The sequence below is a fragment of the Somniosus microcephalus genome, chromosome 12 (genome assembly GCF_052327205.1).
Source record: "Somniosus microcephalus isolate GS21.2 chromosome 12, FLI_Smic_1.0, whole genome shotgun sequence".
Taxonomy (NCBI): domain Eukaryota; kingdom Metazoa; phylum Chordata; class Chondrichthyes; order Squaliformes; family Somniosidae; genus Somniosus; species Somniosus microcephalus.
This window is the reverse complement of record NC_140998.1, coordinates 183,833,411-183,850,661: the sequence shown is the minus strand read 5'-3', so window position 1 is coordinate 183,850,661 and position 17,251 is coordinate 183,833,411. Positions and strand designations below refer to the sequence as shown.

At 50.5% G+C, this 17,251-nt stretch overlaps 1 protein-coding gene across 1 annotated transcript in view; it reads right to left on the bottom strand.

The window, feature by feature from the left end:
- Positions 1 to 17,251, bottom strand: part of LOC147109755 (rho guanine nucleotide exchange factor 1-like) — a 77,406-nt gene that overhangs the window by 11,089 nt on the left and 49,066 nt on the right. Inside the window, exons 5-6 of the mRNA XM_086003873.1 lie at positions 12,307 to 12,412; positions 10,755 to 10,895 (exon numbers count right to left, since the gene is read on the bottom strand). Of these exons, the coding sequence (XP_085859999.1) occupies positions 10,755 to 10,895; positions 12,307 to 12,412 (247 nt within the window). The remainder of the gene's footprint in view (positions 1 to 10,754; positions 10,896 to 12,306; positions 12,413 to 17,251) is intronic.

The window sequence follows — 17,251 nt, the reverse complement described above, 5'->3', positions numbered from 1 at the left end:
TGCACCTGGTAATCAACCTGAAGTACAGATTGCATCTACCTCAGAAGCAGTGGTATTGGAAGCTGACGAACCAACCAGTGACCATGAACCAGAATCAGCTTCGCCGCAAGAACAGGATACTCGAGAAAGGCGCTATCCAGTCAGGATCAGGAAGCCTCCTCAAAGACTGAACTTATAAATGATTATTTCAGTTGATGTATATAATATCCAGAAAGTTGTAAATAGTTGTTATTTAGTTGTTAAATGAATGTTATGTACTGTTTATCTAAAAGGGGAGGAATTGTTGTGTATGTACCTTTAAGGGAAGAACTGGTTTTAGACTGCAGTACCGGCAGTGACCACCCATGTATAAAAGGCCCTAGCAGGCTTCTGTATTTCAGTCTGACGTTGCCCTCCTGTTCAGTAAAGTACCTGTTAAACTGTTCTCCCGAAGTCCGTGTATTATTGAGGCGCGGACTTTACACTATCCATGCCCCTCATAATTTTGTACACCTCAATCAGGTCCCCCCCCTCAGCCTTCTCTGCTCTAAGGAAAACAACCCCAGCCTGTCCAGTCTCTCTTCATAGCTGAAGCGCTCCAGCCCAGGTAACATCCTGGTTAATCTCCTCTGCACCCTCTCCAATGAAAGCCCGACCAGCTCACACCCTAAGGGCTTTGGGGGGGGCGTGCGGGGGATTAGACACACCGCCCGCTATGTTACTGAGTCACTCTAAGCAGGAGGCTCTGCTGCACATTCTCTGGGATCGGCCCACCTCGGCGGGATGCTGAACAGGTTGTGGGTTTGGTGGGTGGAAGGTAATCAGTCTGGGAACTCGCCTTCTGACCACTGCCCAGTGACTCCTGCCGGCAGCAGCCTGTCCGGCTGGGACGCCCCCACCGTAGCCGAATAGTCTGTCGGCATTTACTCAGCTCAGCACCGCTCCGGGGGCACATCTGACAACTGGGTAATGGAGGGCTCACTTCTCAAGAGTGCCGGGAGACGGGGCTCTTCTCGTCTCTCGCTGAACTCACCAGTCAGTCATCAGCTTCTCAGAGACGTGATTCAGGCTTGAAACAAATGCAAACCGTCATCTCCGACCCGACAGCTTGCCAAATGAATCCACTCCAGCTGCTCACAGTAACACTCCATCCATCTTTTAACCAGTCACTTTCTGTGGTTTATACAATGAGTACACAGGATGGGGATCAAACTGAATGTTTGGGTCATTCTGCACAGAGTTTTACTCTGTATCTAACCCGTGCTGTACCTACCCTGGGAGTGTTTGATGGGGACAGTGTAGAGGAAGCTTTACTCTGTATCTAACCCGTGCTGTACCTGCCCTAGGAGTGTTTGATGGGACAGTGTAGAGGGAGCTTTACTCTGTATCTAACCCAAGCTGTACCTGCCCTGGGAGTGTTTGATGGGACAGTATAGAGGGAGCTTTACTCTGTATCTAACCCAAGCTGTACTTGCCCTGGGAGTGTTTGAAGGGACAGTGTAGAGGGAGCTTTACTCTGTATCTAACCCGTGCTGTACTTGCCCTGGGAGTGTTTGATGGGACAGTGTAGAGAGAGCTTTACTCTGTATCTAACCCGTGCTGTACTTGCCCTGGGAGTGTTTGATGGGACAGTGTAGAGAGAGCTTTACTCTGTATCTAGCCCGTGCTGTACCTGCCCTGGGAGTGTTTGATGGGACAGTGTAGAGGGAGCTTTACTCTGTATCTAACCCGTGCTGTACCTGCCCTGGGAGTGTTTGATGGGACAGTGTAGAGAGAGCTTTACTCTGTATCTAACCCGTGCTGTACCTGCCCTGGGAGTGTTTGATGGGACAGTGTAGAGGGAGCTTTACTCTGAATCTAACCCATGCTGTACCTGCCCTGGGAGTGTTTGATGGGACAGTGTAGAGGGACATTTACTCTATATCTAACCCGTGCTGTACCTGCCCTGGGAGTGTTTGATGGGACAGTGTAGAGGGAGCTTTACTCTGTATCTAACCCGTGCTGTACCTGCCCTCGGAGTCTTTGATGGGACAGTGTAGAGAGAGCTTTACTCTCTATCTAACCCGTGCTGTACCTGCCCTGGGAGTGTTTGATGGGACAGTGTAGAGGGAGCTTTACTCTGTATCCAACCCGTGCTGTACTTGCCCTGGGAGTGTTTGATGGGACAATGTAGAGGGAGCTTTACTCTGTATCTAACCCATGCTGTACCTGCCCTGGGAGTGTTTGATGGGACAATGTAGAGCGAGCTTTACTCTGTATCCAACCCGTGCTGTACCTGCCCTGGGAGTGTTTGATGGGACAGTGTAGAGGGATCTTTGCGTTGTGTCTAACCCATGCTGTACCTGCCCTGGGAGTGTTTGATGGGACAGTGTAGAGGGAGCTTTACTCTGTATCCAACCCGTGCTGTACTTGCCCTGGGAGTGTTTGATGGGACAATGTAGAGGGAGCTTTACTCTGTATCTAACCTGACTCACTTTGAAGAGCAGAAAATGTGAGCGAAGTAATGAGTCGCAGGTTTACAATTTCAGCAGGGCGCCGAACCTTAATCGCTTCATAAAATGCCAGACAGCCTGTGAAGTGGTCTCGTTAGAGCTGGGCGCAGGAGGCAGCCAATCGGAGTGCTCCTCCCGCTGGGTTACTAGGCAGACGGCCACGTCTTTGCGGGGCTCGCTGGAGCTCAGCCAGCTCGAAAAGGATGCAGCGTCTGCTGAATGTCCCCAGCGCTGGACATTCACAGGCCGCCGCTGCCCCCCCCCCCCCCAAACAATCCCCAGACAGCGTCCCTCACTCGCACTGCGTTAGTGTCCCTAGGGGGAGGGGTCCTGGCCACCACCAGGCTTGAGTCAGCGTCTATGGGGGCCGGGGGGGTGGGCGGGAACCCGTGAGCGAATGATACTTGTTACCACAAAACAACATACCAGGGGCAAAGCATGCCGGCTTTCTATCTCTCAGTAACTAGCCGTGACGTCACAAAGCGCTTTAAAGCCAATGAATGGCATTTGAAGTGTTGTCGCTGTTGTAATGTAGGAAACGCAGCAGCAATTTGCACACAGCAAGATCCCACAAACAGCGCTCCCTCAGTACTGCCCCTCCGACAGTGCGGCGCTCCCTCAGCACTGCCCCTCCAACAGTGTCGCACTCCCGCAGTACTGTCCCTCCGACAGTGCAGTGCTCCCTCAGTACTGCCCCTCCGACAGTGCGGCGCTCCCTCAGTACTGTGCCTCCGACAGTGTCGCACTCCCGCAGTACTGCCCCTCCGACAGTGCAGCTCTCCCTCACTATGGTGCTCCCTCAGTACTGCCCCTCTGACAGTGCAGCGCTCCCGCGCTATGGTGCTCCCTCAGTACTTCCCTCCGACAGTGCGGCGCTCCCTCAGTACTGCCCCTCCGACAGTGCAGCTCTTCCTCAGTACTGCCCCTCCGACAGTGCGGCGTTCCCTCAGTACTGCCCCCTGACAGTGCAGCTCTCCCTCAGTACTGCCCCTCCGACAGTGCGGCGCTCCCTCAGTACCGCCCCTCCGACAGTGCAGCTCTCCCTCAGTACTGCCCCTCCGACAGTGCGGCGTTCCCTCAGTACTGCACTGGAGAGTGCCAGCCTGGATTATGGGTTCAATCTCTTGAGTGGGACTTGAACCCATGACCTCTGACTCAGAGGCGAGGATCATAGAATCAGGCAGCACAGGAGGCCATTCAGCCCATCGTGCCTGTGCCGGCTCTTTGAAAGCACTAACCAATTATCCCACTCCCCTACTCAAATTTTTCATTTTCAAGTATTTATCCAATTCTCTTTTGAAAGTTACTATTGAATCTGCTTCCACCACCCTTTCAGGCAGTGCATTCCAGATCACAACAACTCGCTGTGTAAAAATGATTCTCCTCATCTTCCCCTCTGTGTCCTCTCCCTCCCGCCAGTGGAGATAGTTTCTGAGTAAATAAGGAGAAACTTCCATGATTTTGAGCACCTCCATTAAATCTCCCCTTAACCTTCTCTGCTCTAAGGAGGACAATCGCAGCTTTTCCCGTCTCTCCAAGTAACTGAAGTCCCTCATCCCTGGAACCATTCCAGTAAATCTCCTCCGCACCCTCTCCAAGGCCTTGACATCCTTCCTAAAGTGCGGTGTCCAGAATTGAACCCAATGCTCCAGCTGGGGCCGAACCAGCGATTTAGGAAGTTTTACCATAACTTAAGATCCCATTAATATTTTTAATAACTTCCTGTTGGACATTTGGCTGGAACGTTCCCATTCTGTGGTGGCCAACCCTCGATATAATGACTAGTCATTCCATTGTGGGATGAGGATTGCAGGAGCAGGAAATCCCAACCTCAATCTGCAGGGGGTGGCTCTTCCACAATCTCAGAGTGTCCTGCAGTCACGTTCCTCTGTGAACCCGAACATTGTAGACTCATTGAGGAGCTCCACACCCGACCAAGGTGGATCCTTTGCCTCCAAGTGGTCCCACCCTTTCTTTCACTTTCTTTCGATTTCTTATGTGTTCTTATGTGTTCATCAAAGCCTTCGCCGCTTTAGGTTTACAGGACTGAGTGAGCGCCGCACTGTCGGAGGGGCAGTACTGAGGGAGCGCTGCACTGTCGGAGGGGCAGTACTGAGGGAGCGCCGCACTGTCGGAGGGGCGGTACTGAGGGAGCGCTGCACTGTCGGAGGGGCGGTACTGAGGGAGCGCTGCACTGTCGGAGGGGCAGTACTGAGGGAGCGCCGCACTGTCGGATGGGCAGTACTGAGGGAGCGCTGCACTGTAGGAGGGGCAGTACTAAGGGAGCGCCGCAATGTCGGAGGGGCAGTACTGAGGGAGCGCCGCACTGGCGGAGGGGCAGTACTGAGGGAGCGCCGCACTGGCGGAGGGGCGGTACTGAGGGAGCGCCGCACTGTCGGAGGGGCAGTACTCAGGGAGCGCCACACTGTCGGAGGGGCAGTACTGAGGGAGCGCCGCACTGTCGGAGGGGCAGTACTGAGGGAGCGCTGCGCTGTCGGAGGGGCAGTACTGAGGGAGCGCTGCACTGTCGGAGGGGCAGTACTGAGGGAGCGCCGCACTGTCGGAGGGGCAGTACTGAGGGAGCGCCGCACTGTCGGAGGGGCAGTACTGAGGGAGCGCCGCACTGTCGGAGGGAGCAATGCACTGTCAGAGTTGCCGCCTTTCGGATGAGACCTAAAATCCGAGGCCCCGTTTGCCCTCTCAGGTGGATGTAAAAGATCCCACGCACTAATGGAAGAGCAGGGTAGTTGTCCCCCTCCCTGCCGGCCTTGTGTCCTGACCATCATTTATCTCTCAACCATCGTCACGAAATCAGATTATCTGGTCATTATCACGTTGCTATATGTGGGAGCTTGCTGTGCGCAAATTGGCTCCTCGTTTTCTATTTTTACAACCGTGACTACACTTCAAAAGTACTTCATTGGCTGTAAAGCATTTTGGGACGTCTGGAGGTCGTGAAAGGTGCTATATAAACGCAATTTCCATCTCTCTGCTCTTCTCCACCCCTTTTTTCCACCACCATTTTTCCCTGTCTTTTTACCCCTATAGCTGTCGATGCCAGTGCTCATAAGAACATAAAAGAGTTGGGAGCAAGAGTCGGCCATACGGCCCCTCGAGCCTACTCCGCCATTCAAGAAGATCATGGCTGATCTTCGACCTCAACTCCACTTTCCCGCCCGATCGCCATGTCCCTTGATTCCCCTAGAGTCCAAAAATCTATCGATCTCAGCCTTGAATATACTCAATGACTCAGCATTCACAGCCCTCTGGGGCAGAGAATTCCAAAGATTCACAACCCTCAGTGAAGAAATTCCTCCTCCTCTCAGTCTTAAATGGCCGACCCCTTATCCCGAGACTGTGCCTCCTGGTTCTAGACACTCCAGCCAGGGGAAACAATCTCTCAGCATCTACCCTGTCAATCCCCCTCAGAATCTTGTATGTTTCAATGAGATCACCAGTTCTTGGGACCTGGGTAAGCTTGTATTTAATGCCCTTCCCTGCAACCATCTACTGACCACCTCTGTTTTTCAGTCCAGGATCAGAACCATCTACTGACCACCTCTGGATCTCAGTCCAGGACCAGAACCATCTACTGACCACCTCTGGATCTCAGTCCAGGACCAGAACCATCTACTGACCACCTCTGGATCTCAGTCCACGACCATCTACTGACCACCTCTGGATCTCAGTCCAGGACCAGAACCATCTACTGACCACCTCTGGATCTCAGTCCAGGACCAGGACCATCTACTGACCACCTCTGGATCTCAGTCCAGGACCAGAACCATCTACTGACCACCTCTGGATCTCAGTCCAGGACCAGAACCATCTACTGACCACCCCTGGTTCTCAGTCCAGGACTAGGACCATCTACTGACCACCCCTGGTTCTCAGTCCAGGACCAGGACCATCTACTGACCACCCCTGGTTCTCAGTCCAGGACCAGGACCATCTACTGACCACCCCTGGTTCTCAGTCCAGGACCAGAACCATCTACTGACCACCCCTGGTTCTCAGTCCAGGACCAGGACCATCTACTGACCACCCCTGGTTCTCAGTCCAGGACCAGGACCATCTACTGACCACCCTGGTTCTCAGTCCAGGACCAGAACCATCTACTGACCACCTCTGGTTCTCAGTCCAGGACCAGGACCATCTACTGACCACCCCTGGTTCTCAGTCCAGGACCAGGACCATCTACTGACCACCCCTGGTTCTCAGTCCAGGACCAGAACCATCTACTGACCACCCCTGGTTCTCAGTCCAGGACCAGGACCATCTACTGACCACCCCTGGTTCTCAGTCCAGGACCAGAACCATCTACTGACCACCTCTGGTTCTCAGTCCAGGACCAGGACCAACAGATGACTAGGCTCTTATTTTTTTGGACCTCAATTTGCTCCAATCTCTCTCTTTATCAATGAAACCCCAGTCTTTGACACACACCCCTTTACTCCCAGTTGGAGCGAGCGAGTGGTCGATCTATAGAACAGGCTCCATGGGGAGATGGTGGAAGCAGTCAAAATTGATTCATTCGAATGGAAAGTGGAGCAATTTCTTTCAGATGAGAACACTTTGGGATGCAGTATCTGAGGATTTGGAGACCTGAGGTGTGGGGAGTGTAGCGAGCTCAGGAGGACCGAGTGACATTGTACCTCTGGTTCACAAAGCTCTCCACCACTGGGGTTTTCCTCGCCTCCTGTCTGGCTCTGTTGTGGACTCATTGATAGAGATTGATTGCTGTGATTAGGCAACAACTCCATTATCATTGCAGACTGTGACTGCCAGGATGGGAGAAGGTGAACGAGATCAATCTTGGTCTTTTTTTGACCAGCGATAACTATGTTCCCACGTATTTACTCGGAACCTAATCCACCTCGTGTTTAAATATCAGCCCCAGCTGCTCTTTGACTCGGAACATTTCCCAACTGATTAAATCTGGGCTCGCTTCCCTCTCGTCCCACTGAGCCTGGCTCGATTCCAGCCCTCCGCCTTCATCTTCAACAACCAGCCAGCCAGTTTGTGATCCCGGTCACCCCGAGTGTCCCTCCACCTTCCCGTCTGGAACAGGCTGCCTGAAAGGGCGGTGGGAGCAGATTCAACAGTCACTTTCAAAAGGGAATCGGAGAAACACTTGAAAGGGAAAAGTTTGCAGGGCTACGGGGACAGAGCAGGGGGGAAGTGGGACAAACAGAATAACTCTGCAAAGAGCCGGCACAGGCAGGATGGGCTGAATTTACAGCCAATTAATTACTTTTTTTTCCCCGGAGTGTAGTCACTGTTGTAATGTAGGAAACGCAGCAACCAATTTGCGCACAGCAAGCTCCCACAAACAGCAATGTGATAATGATCAGATCATCTGTTGTAGCGATGGTGGCTGAGGGATAAACATTGGCCCAGGACACCGGGGAGAACTCCCCCTGCTCTTGGAATTAGTGCCATGGGATCCTTTACACTCGCCCAAGAAAGCAGACGGGGCCTCGGTTTAACGTCTCATCCGAAAGATGGCCCCTCCGACAGTGCAGCGCTTCCTCAATACTGCCCCTCCGACAGTGCGGCGCTCCCTCAGTACTGCCCCTCCAACAGTGCAGTGCTCCCTCAGTACTGCCCCTCCGACAGTGCAGTGCTCCCTCAGTACTGCCCCTCCAACAGTGCGGCACTCCCTCAGTACTGCCCCTCCAACAGTGCGGCACTCCCTCAGTACTGCCCCTCCAACAGTGCGGCACTCCCTCAGTACTGCCCCTCCAACAGTGCGACGCTCCCTCAATACTGCCCCTCCGACAGCGCAGCGCTACCTCAGTACTGACCTTCCGACAGTGCGGCGCTCCCTCAGTACTGCCCCTCCAACAGTGCGGCACTCCCTCAGTACTGTCCCTCCGACAGTGCGACGCTACCTCAATACTGCCCCTCCGACAGCGCAGCGCTACCTCAGTACTGCTCCTCCGACAGTGCAGCGCTCCCTCAGTACTGCTCCTCCGACAGTGCAGCACTCCCTCAGGACTGCCCCTCCGACAGTGCAGTGCTCCCTCAGTACTCCCCCTCCGACAGAGCAGCGCTTCATCAATACTGACCCTCCGACAGTGCAGCGCTCTCTCAGTACTGCCCCTCCGGCAGTGCGACGCTCCCTCGGTACTGCACTGGGAGTATTGGCCAACATCATGTGCTCAAGTCCCCGGAGTGGGACTGTGAACCCACAACCTCCCGACTCAGAATCGAGAATTCTACCCACTGAGCGACGGATGATGCATGAATTCAACTACTGTCTAATGAAACGAGCCTAGATACATTTCAAAAACCTCAGCCCAATTGAACCATGAACTTTTGTCCTGTCCCACTCGAGTCCAGTTAATACAATGCTCACAAATGCAAACCAACCTGAATTGGATCCAAATCTCATCCCTGGTTTCATTCCTGTTTCTCAGTAATCTACAATCCACTCCCCATATGCCAACAGTCGACTTATTGCCCCGTATCTTCCGATCCCTACGGGTGTGTATGAGCTATGCACACACCTGCAGGGGCCTCGCAAGTGCTGGTTTCATGCATGCGAAGCTGAAAACCGGCACTTCCGATCTGTCAAGAATGCTCTTGACAGATCGGACGCCTGCCCTGGAGAAGAGCCTCAGCGGGAGGAAGAGTTCTGCTTTCTGGAGAACCGCCGCCCGCAGAAAACCCTTGAAAATCTTACGTTGAAAAAAATGTTTTCACTCATTTATAATTTAAAAACTACTTTTAAAAAAGGTAAGTTTATTTTTAGCCCCGTAAAAAACTTAATTTTTAAAAAATATTTATTTTAATGCAATTTTAACTCATTTTAAAAACGTAACTTAAAAAAATAATGTATTTAACGCTTTGATGGTTCTGGAATCACCCGCCATCGGAAACATCCTTCCTGCATCTAGTTTGTCTAGTCCTGTTAGAATGTTATAAGTTTCAATGAGATTCCCTCTCATTCTTCTAAACGCCAGCAAGTATAAGCCCAATCGACCCAATCTCTCCTCATACATCATTCCTGCCATCCCAGGTATCAGTCTGGTGAATCTTCGCTGCACTCCCTCCATGGCAAGAACATCCTTCCTCAGATAAGGTGACCAAAACTGCACACAATACTCAAGATGTGGTCTCACCAAGGCCCTGTACAACTGCAGCAAGACATCCTTGTTCCTGTACTCGAATCCTCTCGCTATGAAGGCCAACATACCATTTGCCTTCTTAACCGCCTGCTGCACCTGCATGCTTACCTTCAGCGACTGGTGCACAAGGACACCCAGGTCTCGTTGCACTTCCCCTTCTCCCAATCTATTGCTGTTCAGGTAATAATCTGCCTTCCTGTTTTTGACACCAAAGTGGATAACCTCACATTTATCCATATTATACTGCATCTGCCATGCATCTGCCCAATCACCCAACCTGTCCAAATCGTACTGTCCAAATTTACTACATGAACATGTACAATTTTTTAATTATTCATTCCCGAGGTGTGGGTGACACTGGCAAAGCCGGCATTTATTGCCCATCCCTAGTTGCCCTGAGAAGGTGGTGTTGGGCTGCCACTGGAAACAGTTCAATGCAATCTGAGTGATGGATTTGGATGAGGGGACCGAGTGTAATATATCCAAGTTTGCTGATGATACAAAGCTGGGTGGGAATGTAAGTTGTGAGGAGGCTGCAAGGAGGATTCAAGGGGATATAGACAGGCTAAGTGGGTGGGCAAGAACATGGCAAATGGAATATAATGTGGAGAAAGGTGAAGTTATCCACTTTGGTAGGAAAAATAGAAAATCAGAGTCTTTTTAAATGGTGAGAGATTGGGAAACTCAGAGGGTTGTGAATCTTTGGAATTCTCTACCCCAGAGGGCTGGGAATGCTGAGTCTTTGAGTATATCCATGACTCGGATAGAGAGATTTTTGGACTCTAGGGGAAATTAAGGGATATGATCAGGCAGGAAAGTGGAGTTGAGGGCGATGATCAGCCATGATCTTATTGAATGGCGGAGCAGGCTCGAGGGGCCGAATGGCCTACTCCTGCTCCTAATGCTCATGTTCTCAAGGCCTCAGTAAGAATAGAATAGAATTCATGATCCATGATCATCATTTTCCAGCAGAGAAGACCCTAATTGGGAGAAACAATTCTTTGATCACCTGTAACAGGCTGGTAAATTAAACTGACCGGCCCAGGTAAAGGAAGCACACCATCACAGATACAGCTCCACTTCCAATCCCAACACACTCTGCCACGCGCGCTGGCAGCGTAGAAAGCTCCGGAAAAAAGCGTGCACTTACGTGGCCTCCTCAATCTTGGGTAACAGCTGCTCTGCAAAGGTCTTCTCCTTCAGCTCAAACGTCACCCGGTCAATGGGCCGCTCCGAATCCAGTTCTGTCAGCTCCCGTTCCCCGATTGTCATTCCCATCATTCTCTTGTTCCTAATTCAAAAGGGCCAGAGTTAGATTCCATCCCAGCATCGCCCATCGCAGGTCACCGCTTCCCAGTCACGTGAAAGATGTCAGTGGTCAGGAGTTGAAACAGTGGACAACATGGGTTAGATACAGAGTAAAGCTCCCTCTGCACTGTCCCATCAAACATTCCCAGGGCAGGTACAGCACGGGGTTAGATACAGAGTAAAGCTCCCCCTACACTGTCCCATCAAACACTCCCAGGGCAGGTACAGCACGGGTTAGATACAGAGTAAAGCTCCCTCTACGCTGTCCCATCAAACACTCCCAGGGCAGGTACAGCACGGGTTAGGTACAGAGTAAAGCTCCCTCTGCACTGTCCCATCAAACACTCCCGGGGCAGGTACAGCACGGGTTAGATACAGAGTAAAGCTCCCTCTACACTGTCCCATCAAACACTCCCAGGGCAGGTACAGCACGGGTTAGATACAGAGTAAAGCTCCCTCTACACTGTCCCATCAAACACTCCCAGGGCAGGTACAGCACGGGTTAGATACAGAGTAACGCTCCCTCTACACTGATGTGATGGATTGCGACTCCCAAGTCCTTCAGGTGAAATAAAATGTTTGCGATCATAGTGGCAGGATTTGGCAGCCCATTCCCAAACAAGCCCGCCGGGAATGGAAGGCACAATTTCTCACTCCTGGAAAAAGAGCAACAGCAACTGACAGAGAACGGGACAAAAGCAAAATAGCGCGGATGCCGGAAATCTGAAATAAAAACAGAAAATGCTGGAAATACTCAGGTGGTCAGGCAGCATCTGCGGAGAGAGAAACAGAGTTAACGGTTGAGGTCGATGACCCTTCATCAGAACTGGAAAAAGCTGGAGATGGAACAGGTTTTGAAGCAAGTGCAGGGGCAGGGAGAGGGGGGAGGGGAGGGAAGAACAAAAGCGAAGGCCTGTGATAGGATGGAAGGCAGGAGAGATTAAATGAAAAAAAGGATGGGGCCGAGGTTATGATCTGAAATTGTTGAACTCAATGTTGAGTCCAGAGGGCTGTGAAGTGCCGAATCGAAAGATGAGGTGCTGTTCCTCGAGCTTACGCTGAGCTTCTGTGGAACAATGCAAGAGGCCGAGGACGGTGAGGTCTGAGTGGGAATGGGGCGGTGAATTCAAGTGACAGGTGACCGGGGTCACCCTTACGGACTGAATGGAGGTGTTCCGCAAAGCGGTCACCCAATCTGCGTTTGGTCTCCCCAATGTGGAGGAGACCGCATCGTGAGCAGCGAATACAGTATACTAAATAGCAAGAAGTACAAGTAAATGGCCGTTTGACAGAGAATGGGGTCAGTATATCGATGCTGGTGTGGAGGGTTGGTCAGTGGGGGAATTCAAGTTGTGGACTCAATAGCCTGGTGCGGGAGAGAGAGTGGGTTGTACCTGAAATCTTCCAGCTGGCCGTATATCTCCAGAGTCATCGCCTTTTGCATGCCTTTAACGATGTTCTTTAATCCTTCTTCACAAAGTATATCAGGACGGCAGCGATCTGTAACATGAACACAGGACTGGCATCAGTATCGGGAGAAGCAGGGGGCGCTGTCTCTATCTCTCTCTCTCGTGGGCGTGCACCCTGAGCATCAAGGAACACTGTGACATCAGAGACTGTCAGTTTACTCAGGAACAGGAGGAGGCCCATTCAGCCCCTAGAGCCTGTTACACAGAAACAGGAGGAGGCCCATTCAGCCCCTCGAGCCTGTTACACAGGAACAGGAGGAGGCCCATTTAGCCCCTCGAGCCTGTTACACAGGAACAGGAGGAGGCCCATTTAGCCCCTCGAGCCTGTTACACAGGAACAGGAGGAGGCCCATTCAGCCCCTTGAGCCTGTTACACAGAAACAGGAGGAGGCCCATTCAGCCCCTTGAGCCTGTTACACAGGAACAGGAGGAGGCCCATTTAGCCCCTCGAGCCTGTTACACAGGAACAGGAGGAGGCCCATTCAGCCCCTCGAGCCTGTTACACAGGAACAGGAGGCGGCCAGTCAGCCCCTCGAGCCTGTTACACAGGAACAGGAGGAGGCCATTCAGCCCCTCGAGCCAACTGATCATAGCTGATCTGTTCCAGAACTCCATTTTCCCGCCTTGGCTCCGTATCCCTCGATATCCTTACCCAACAAAAATCTACCGATCTCAGTTTTGAAATTTTCAATTGATCCCCAGCCTGAACAGCTTTTTGGGGGGAGAGTTCCAGATTTCCACCACCCTTTGTGTGAAGAAGTGCTTCCTGACATCACCCTGAACGGCCAGGCTCTCATGTTAAGGTGATGCCCCCCTTGTTCTGGGCTCCCCCCACCAGAGGAAATAGTTTCTCTCTCTCTACACGATCGAATACTTTAATCATCGCAAACACCTCGATTAGAGCACCCCTTAATCTTCTAAACTCGAGGAATACAAGCCCAGTCTGTGTAACCTGTCCTCGTGATTTAAGCCTTTTAGCCTCGGTATCATTCTGGAAAATCTGCGCTGCTCCCCCTCCATGGCCGAGATATCCTTCCTGAGGTGGGGGGCCCAGGACTGAACCCAGTCACTCCAGACAGGGTCTAACAGCATCTCTCAACAACTGGAGCATCCCCAAATATTCCAGCCCCCTCGAACCCAACATTCCATTCGCCTTTTTAAAGACTTTCTGTACCTGGGCTGTATTCGAGTGATTTGCTCACACGGACCCCTCATAGTCATAGAGTCAAAACATAGAAACATAGAGATAGGAACAGGAGTAGGCCATTCGGCCCTTCGAGCCTGCTCCGCCATTCAATGAGATCATGGCTGATCTTCGTCTGAGATCATAGCTGATCTTACCAGTTCAGTACCCCGTCCCCGCCTTTTCTCCGTAACCCTTAATCCCCTTAGCCTTCAGAAATATATCCAATTCTCTCTTGAAAATATTTATTGAATTAGCCTTCACAGCCCTCTGTGGCAGGGAATTCCACAGGCTCACCACTCTTTGAGTGAAGAAATTCTTCCTCATCTCTGTTTTAAATGATTTGCCCGCTATTTTTAGACTGTGGCCCCTGGTTCTGTGCTCCCCGGCCATTGGAAACATTCTCTCTGAATTCAGCCTGTCCAGGCCTGCCATAATTTTATATGTTTCGATGAGATCCCCTCTCAATCTTCTAAACTCCAGTGAGTACAAGCCCAAACTATTTAATCTCTCTTCGTAGGTCATTCCCGCCATTCCAGGTATCAGCCTGGTGAATCGCCGTTGCACTCTTTCCATGGCAAGAACATCCTTCCGCAGATGGGGCGACCAAAACTGTACACAATACTCCAGATGCGGTCTCACCAGCACCTTGTACAGCTGTAGTAAGGTATCCCTATTCCTATACTCGAACCCCCTTGATATGAAGGCCAACATACCATTTGCCTTCTTAATCGCCTGTTGCACCTGCATGCTCTCCTTCAGTGACTGGTGCACAAGAACACCCAGGTCCCTCTGCACTTCCCCATCTCCCAATCTATTGCCATTTAGATAATAATCTACCCTCCTGTTTTTACCCCCAAAGTGGATAACCTCGCATTTATCCACATTATAGTGCATCTGCCACGTATCCGCCCATTCCCCCAACCTGTCCAAATCGCACTGTAGCCTCCTGACATCCTCATCAGAGCCCACCCCTCCTCCTAGTTTAGTGTCGTCAGCGAATTTGGAAATATTGCATCCAATTCCCTGATCCAGATCATTTATATATATTGTGAACAGCTGGGGTCCCAGGACAGATCCTTGCGGCACCCCGCTGGTCACTGCCTGCCACTCCGAAAACGAGCCGTTTATTCCAACTCTCTGTTTTCTGTCCGCCAGCCAGTTCTCTATCCACGTTAATACTTTGCCCCCAATCCCATGAGCCTTAATTTTGCATGATAATCTTTTGTGTGGAACCTTATCGAAGGCTTTCTGGAAGTCAAGGTACACCACATCCACTGGCTCTCCCCCATCTATTTTACCAGTTACTTCCTCAAAAAATTCCAGCAGATTAGTCAAACACGATTTACCCTTTGTAAATCCATGTTGACTCTGTCCGATCCTTTCCCCATTTGTCAAGTGCTCCGCTATTTTATCCTTAATAATGGACTCTAGCATTTTGCCCACAACCGATGTAAGGCTTACTGGTCTATAATTCCCTGCTTTCTCTCTACCCCCCTTTTTAAATATTGGGGTAACATTAGCTACCCTCCAATCCACGGGTACTGTTCCCGAGTCAATGGAGTTCCGGAAGATGATCCTTAGAGCATCTGCTATCTCCAGGGCCACCTCCTTAAGTACCCTAGGATGTAGTTTATCAGGCCCCGGGGATTTGTCGGCCTTCAGTCCCCTCAACTTACCCAACACCATATCCCTAGAGATACTAATTTCTGTCAGCTCCTCCCTCTCATTAGTCCCTATGTTTGCCGATATTCCTGGGAGGTTATTTGTGTCCTCCTTTGTGAATACAGAACCAAAGTATGAGTTTAATTGGTCTGCCATTTCCTTATTCTCCATTATATATTCTCCCGAATCGGACTGCAAGGGACCGACTTGGGATTTTACCAGTCTTTTCCTCCTGATATACCGATAAAAGCTTTTGCAGTCTGTCTTTATGTTTGCTGCAAGTTTACTTTCGTATTCTATTTTCCCCTTCCTGATTAATCCCTTTGTCCTCTTTTGCTGTATCCTGTACTGCCCCCAATCTTCCGGTCTGGTGCTTTTTTTTGCCAGTTGATATGCCCTTTTTTTTTATTTTATGCTGTCCCTAATTTCCCTCGTTATCCACGGTTGAGTCACCTTTTTAGGTTTATTTTTATGCCAAACCGGTATAAACATGTTCTGGAATTCTTCCATTCTATCTTTGAATGCTTGCCATTGTCTATCCACTGTCAATCCCCCCAGAAACACCACCCAATCAATCTTACCCAATTCCCGTCTCATACCCTCGTAATTCCCTTTATTTAAGTTCTGGACCTTAGTCTCTGATTCAATTTCCTCACTCTCCATCTCGACTGAGAGCTCGATCATATTATGATCGCTCTGACCCAAGGGGCCTCGTACAAGAAGATTGCTGATAAGTCCCTTCTCATTGCACAATACCCAGTCTAAAATGGCCTGATCTCGAGTCGGCTCCTCGACATATTGGTCCAGATAACCGTCCCGAAAACATTCCAGGAATTCCTCCTCCTCAGAATTTTTACTAATTTGGGTAGTCCAATCAATATGTAAATTAAAGTCACCCATGATGACAGCTGTGCTCTTATCGCACGCTTCTCTAATTTCCCTTTTTATGCCTTCCCTCACCTCCATATTACTATTTGGAGGCCTATATATCACACCCACTAACGTTTTCCTCCCCTTGCTATTTCTCATTTCTACCCATACAGATTCCGTTTCATCCGAGTTAATATCCTTCCTTTCCATTGCATTAATCCCCTCCTTTACCAGCAATGCTACCCCACCTCCCCTACCTTTTTGCCGATCCTTCCTAAATATTGTATATCCCTGGATGTTAAGTTCCCAGCCTTGCCCACCCTGCAGCCACGTTTCTGTAATCCCAATCAAATCATACTTGTTTACCTCTATTTCCACATCTAATTCATCCACCTTGTTCCTAATGCTTCTAGCATTAAGATACAAAGCCTTCAGGCTTGCTTTTTTCACACTCTCATTATGAATTAGTTTGGCCCTTTGTGTTTCTCTCCTTTGCTTATTGCTTCTCACCTTTCTACCATCTATTTCTGACTTCATATGACTTCCCTCTTTTCCACTACCTAGGTTCCCATCCCCCTGCCAAATTAGTTTAAATCCTCCCGAACCGCCCTAGAAAATATTACCCCGAGGACATCGGCTCCCTCACAGTTCAGGTGTAGACCGTCCCCTTGGTACAGGTCACTCCTCCCCAAGAACTGGTTCCAATGCCTCAAGAATTTAAATCCCTCTCCCTTGCACCACTGCTCAAGCCACGTATTTAGCTTATCTATCTTACTCTCTCTAAACTTATTAGCTCGTGGCACTGGTAGCAATCCAGAGATTACTACCTTTGAGGTCCTACTTTTCAATTTAGCTCCTAACTCCCTAAATTCAGCTTGTAGGACCTCCTCCCTCTTTTTACCTACATCGTTGGTACCTACATGTACCACGACAACTGGCTGATCCCCCTCCCCCTTCAGAATGCTCTGCACCCGCTCCGAGACATCCTTGACCCTTGCACCAGGGAGGCAACATACCATCTTGGAGTCTCGGTCTCGGCCACAGAAACTCCTATCTATCCCCCTTACAATTGAATCCCCTATCACTATAGCCCTATCCCTCTTTTTCCCGCCCTTCTGTGCAGCAGAGCCAGTCATGGTGCCCTGAGTCATA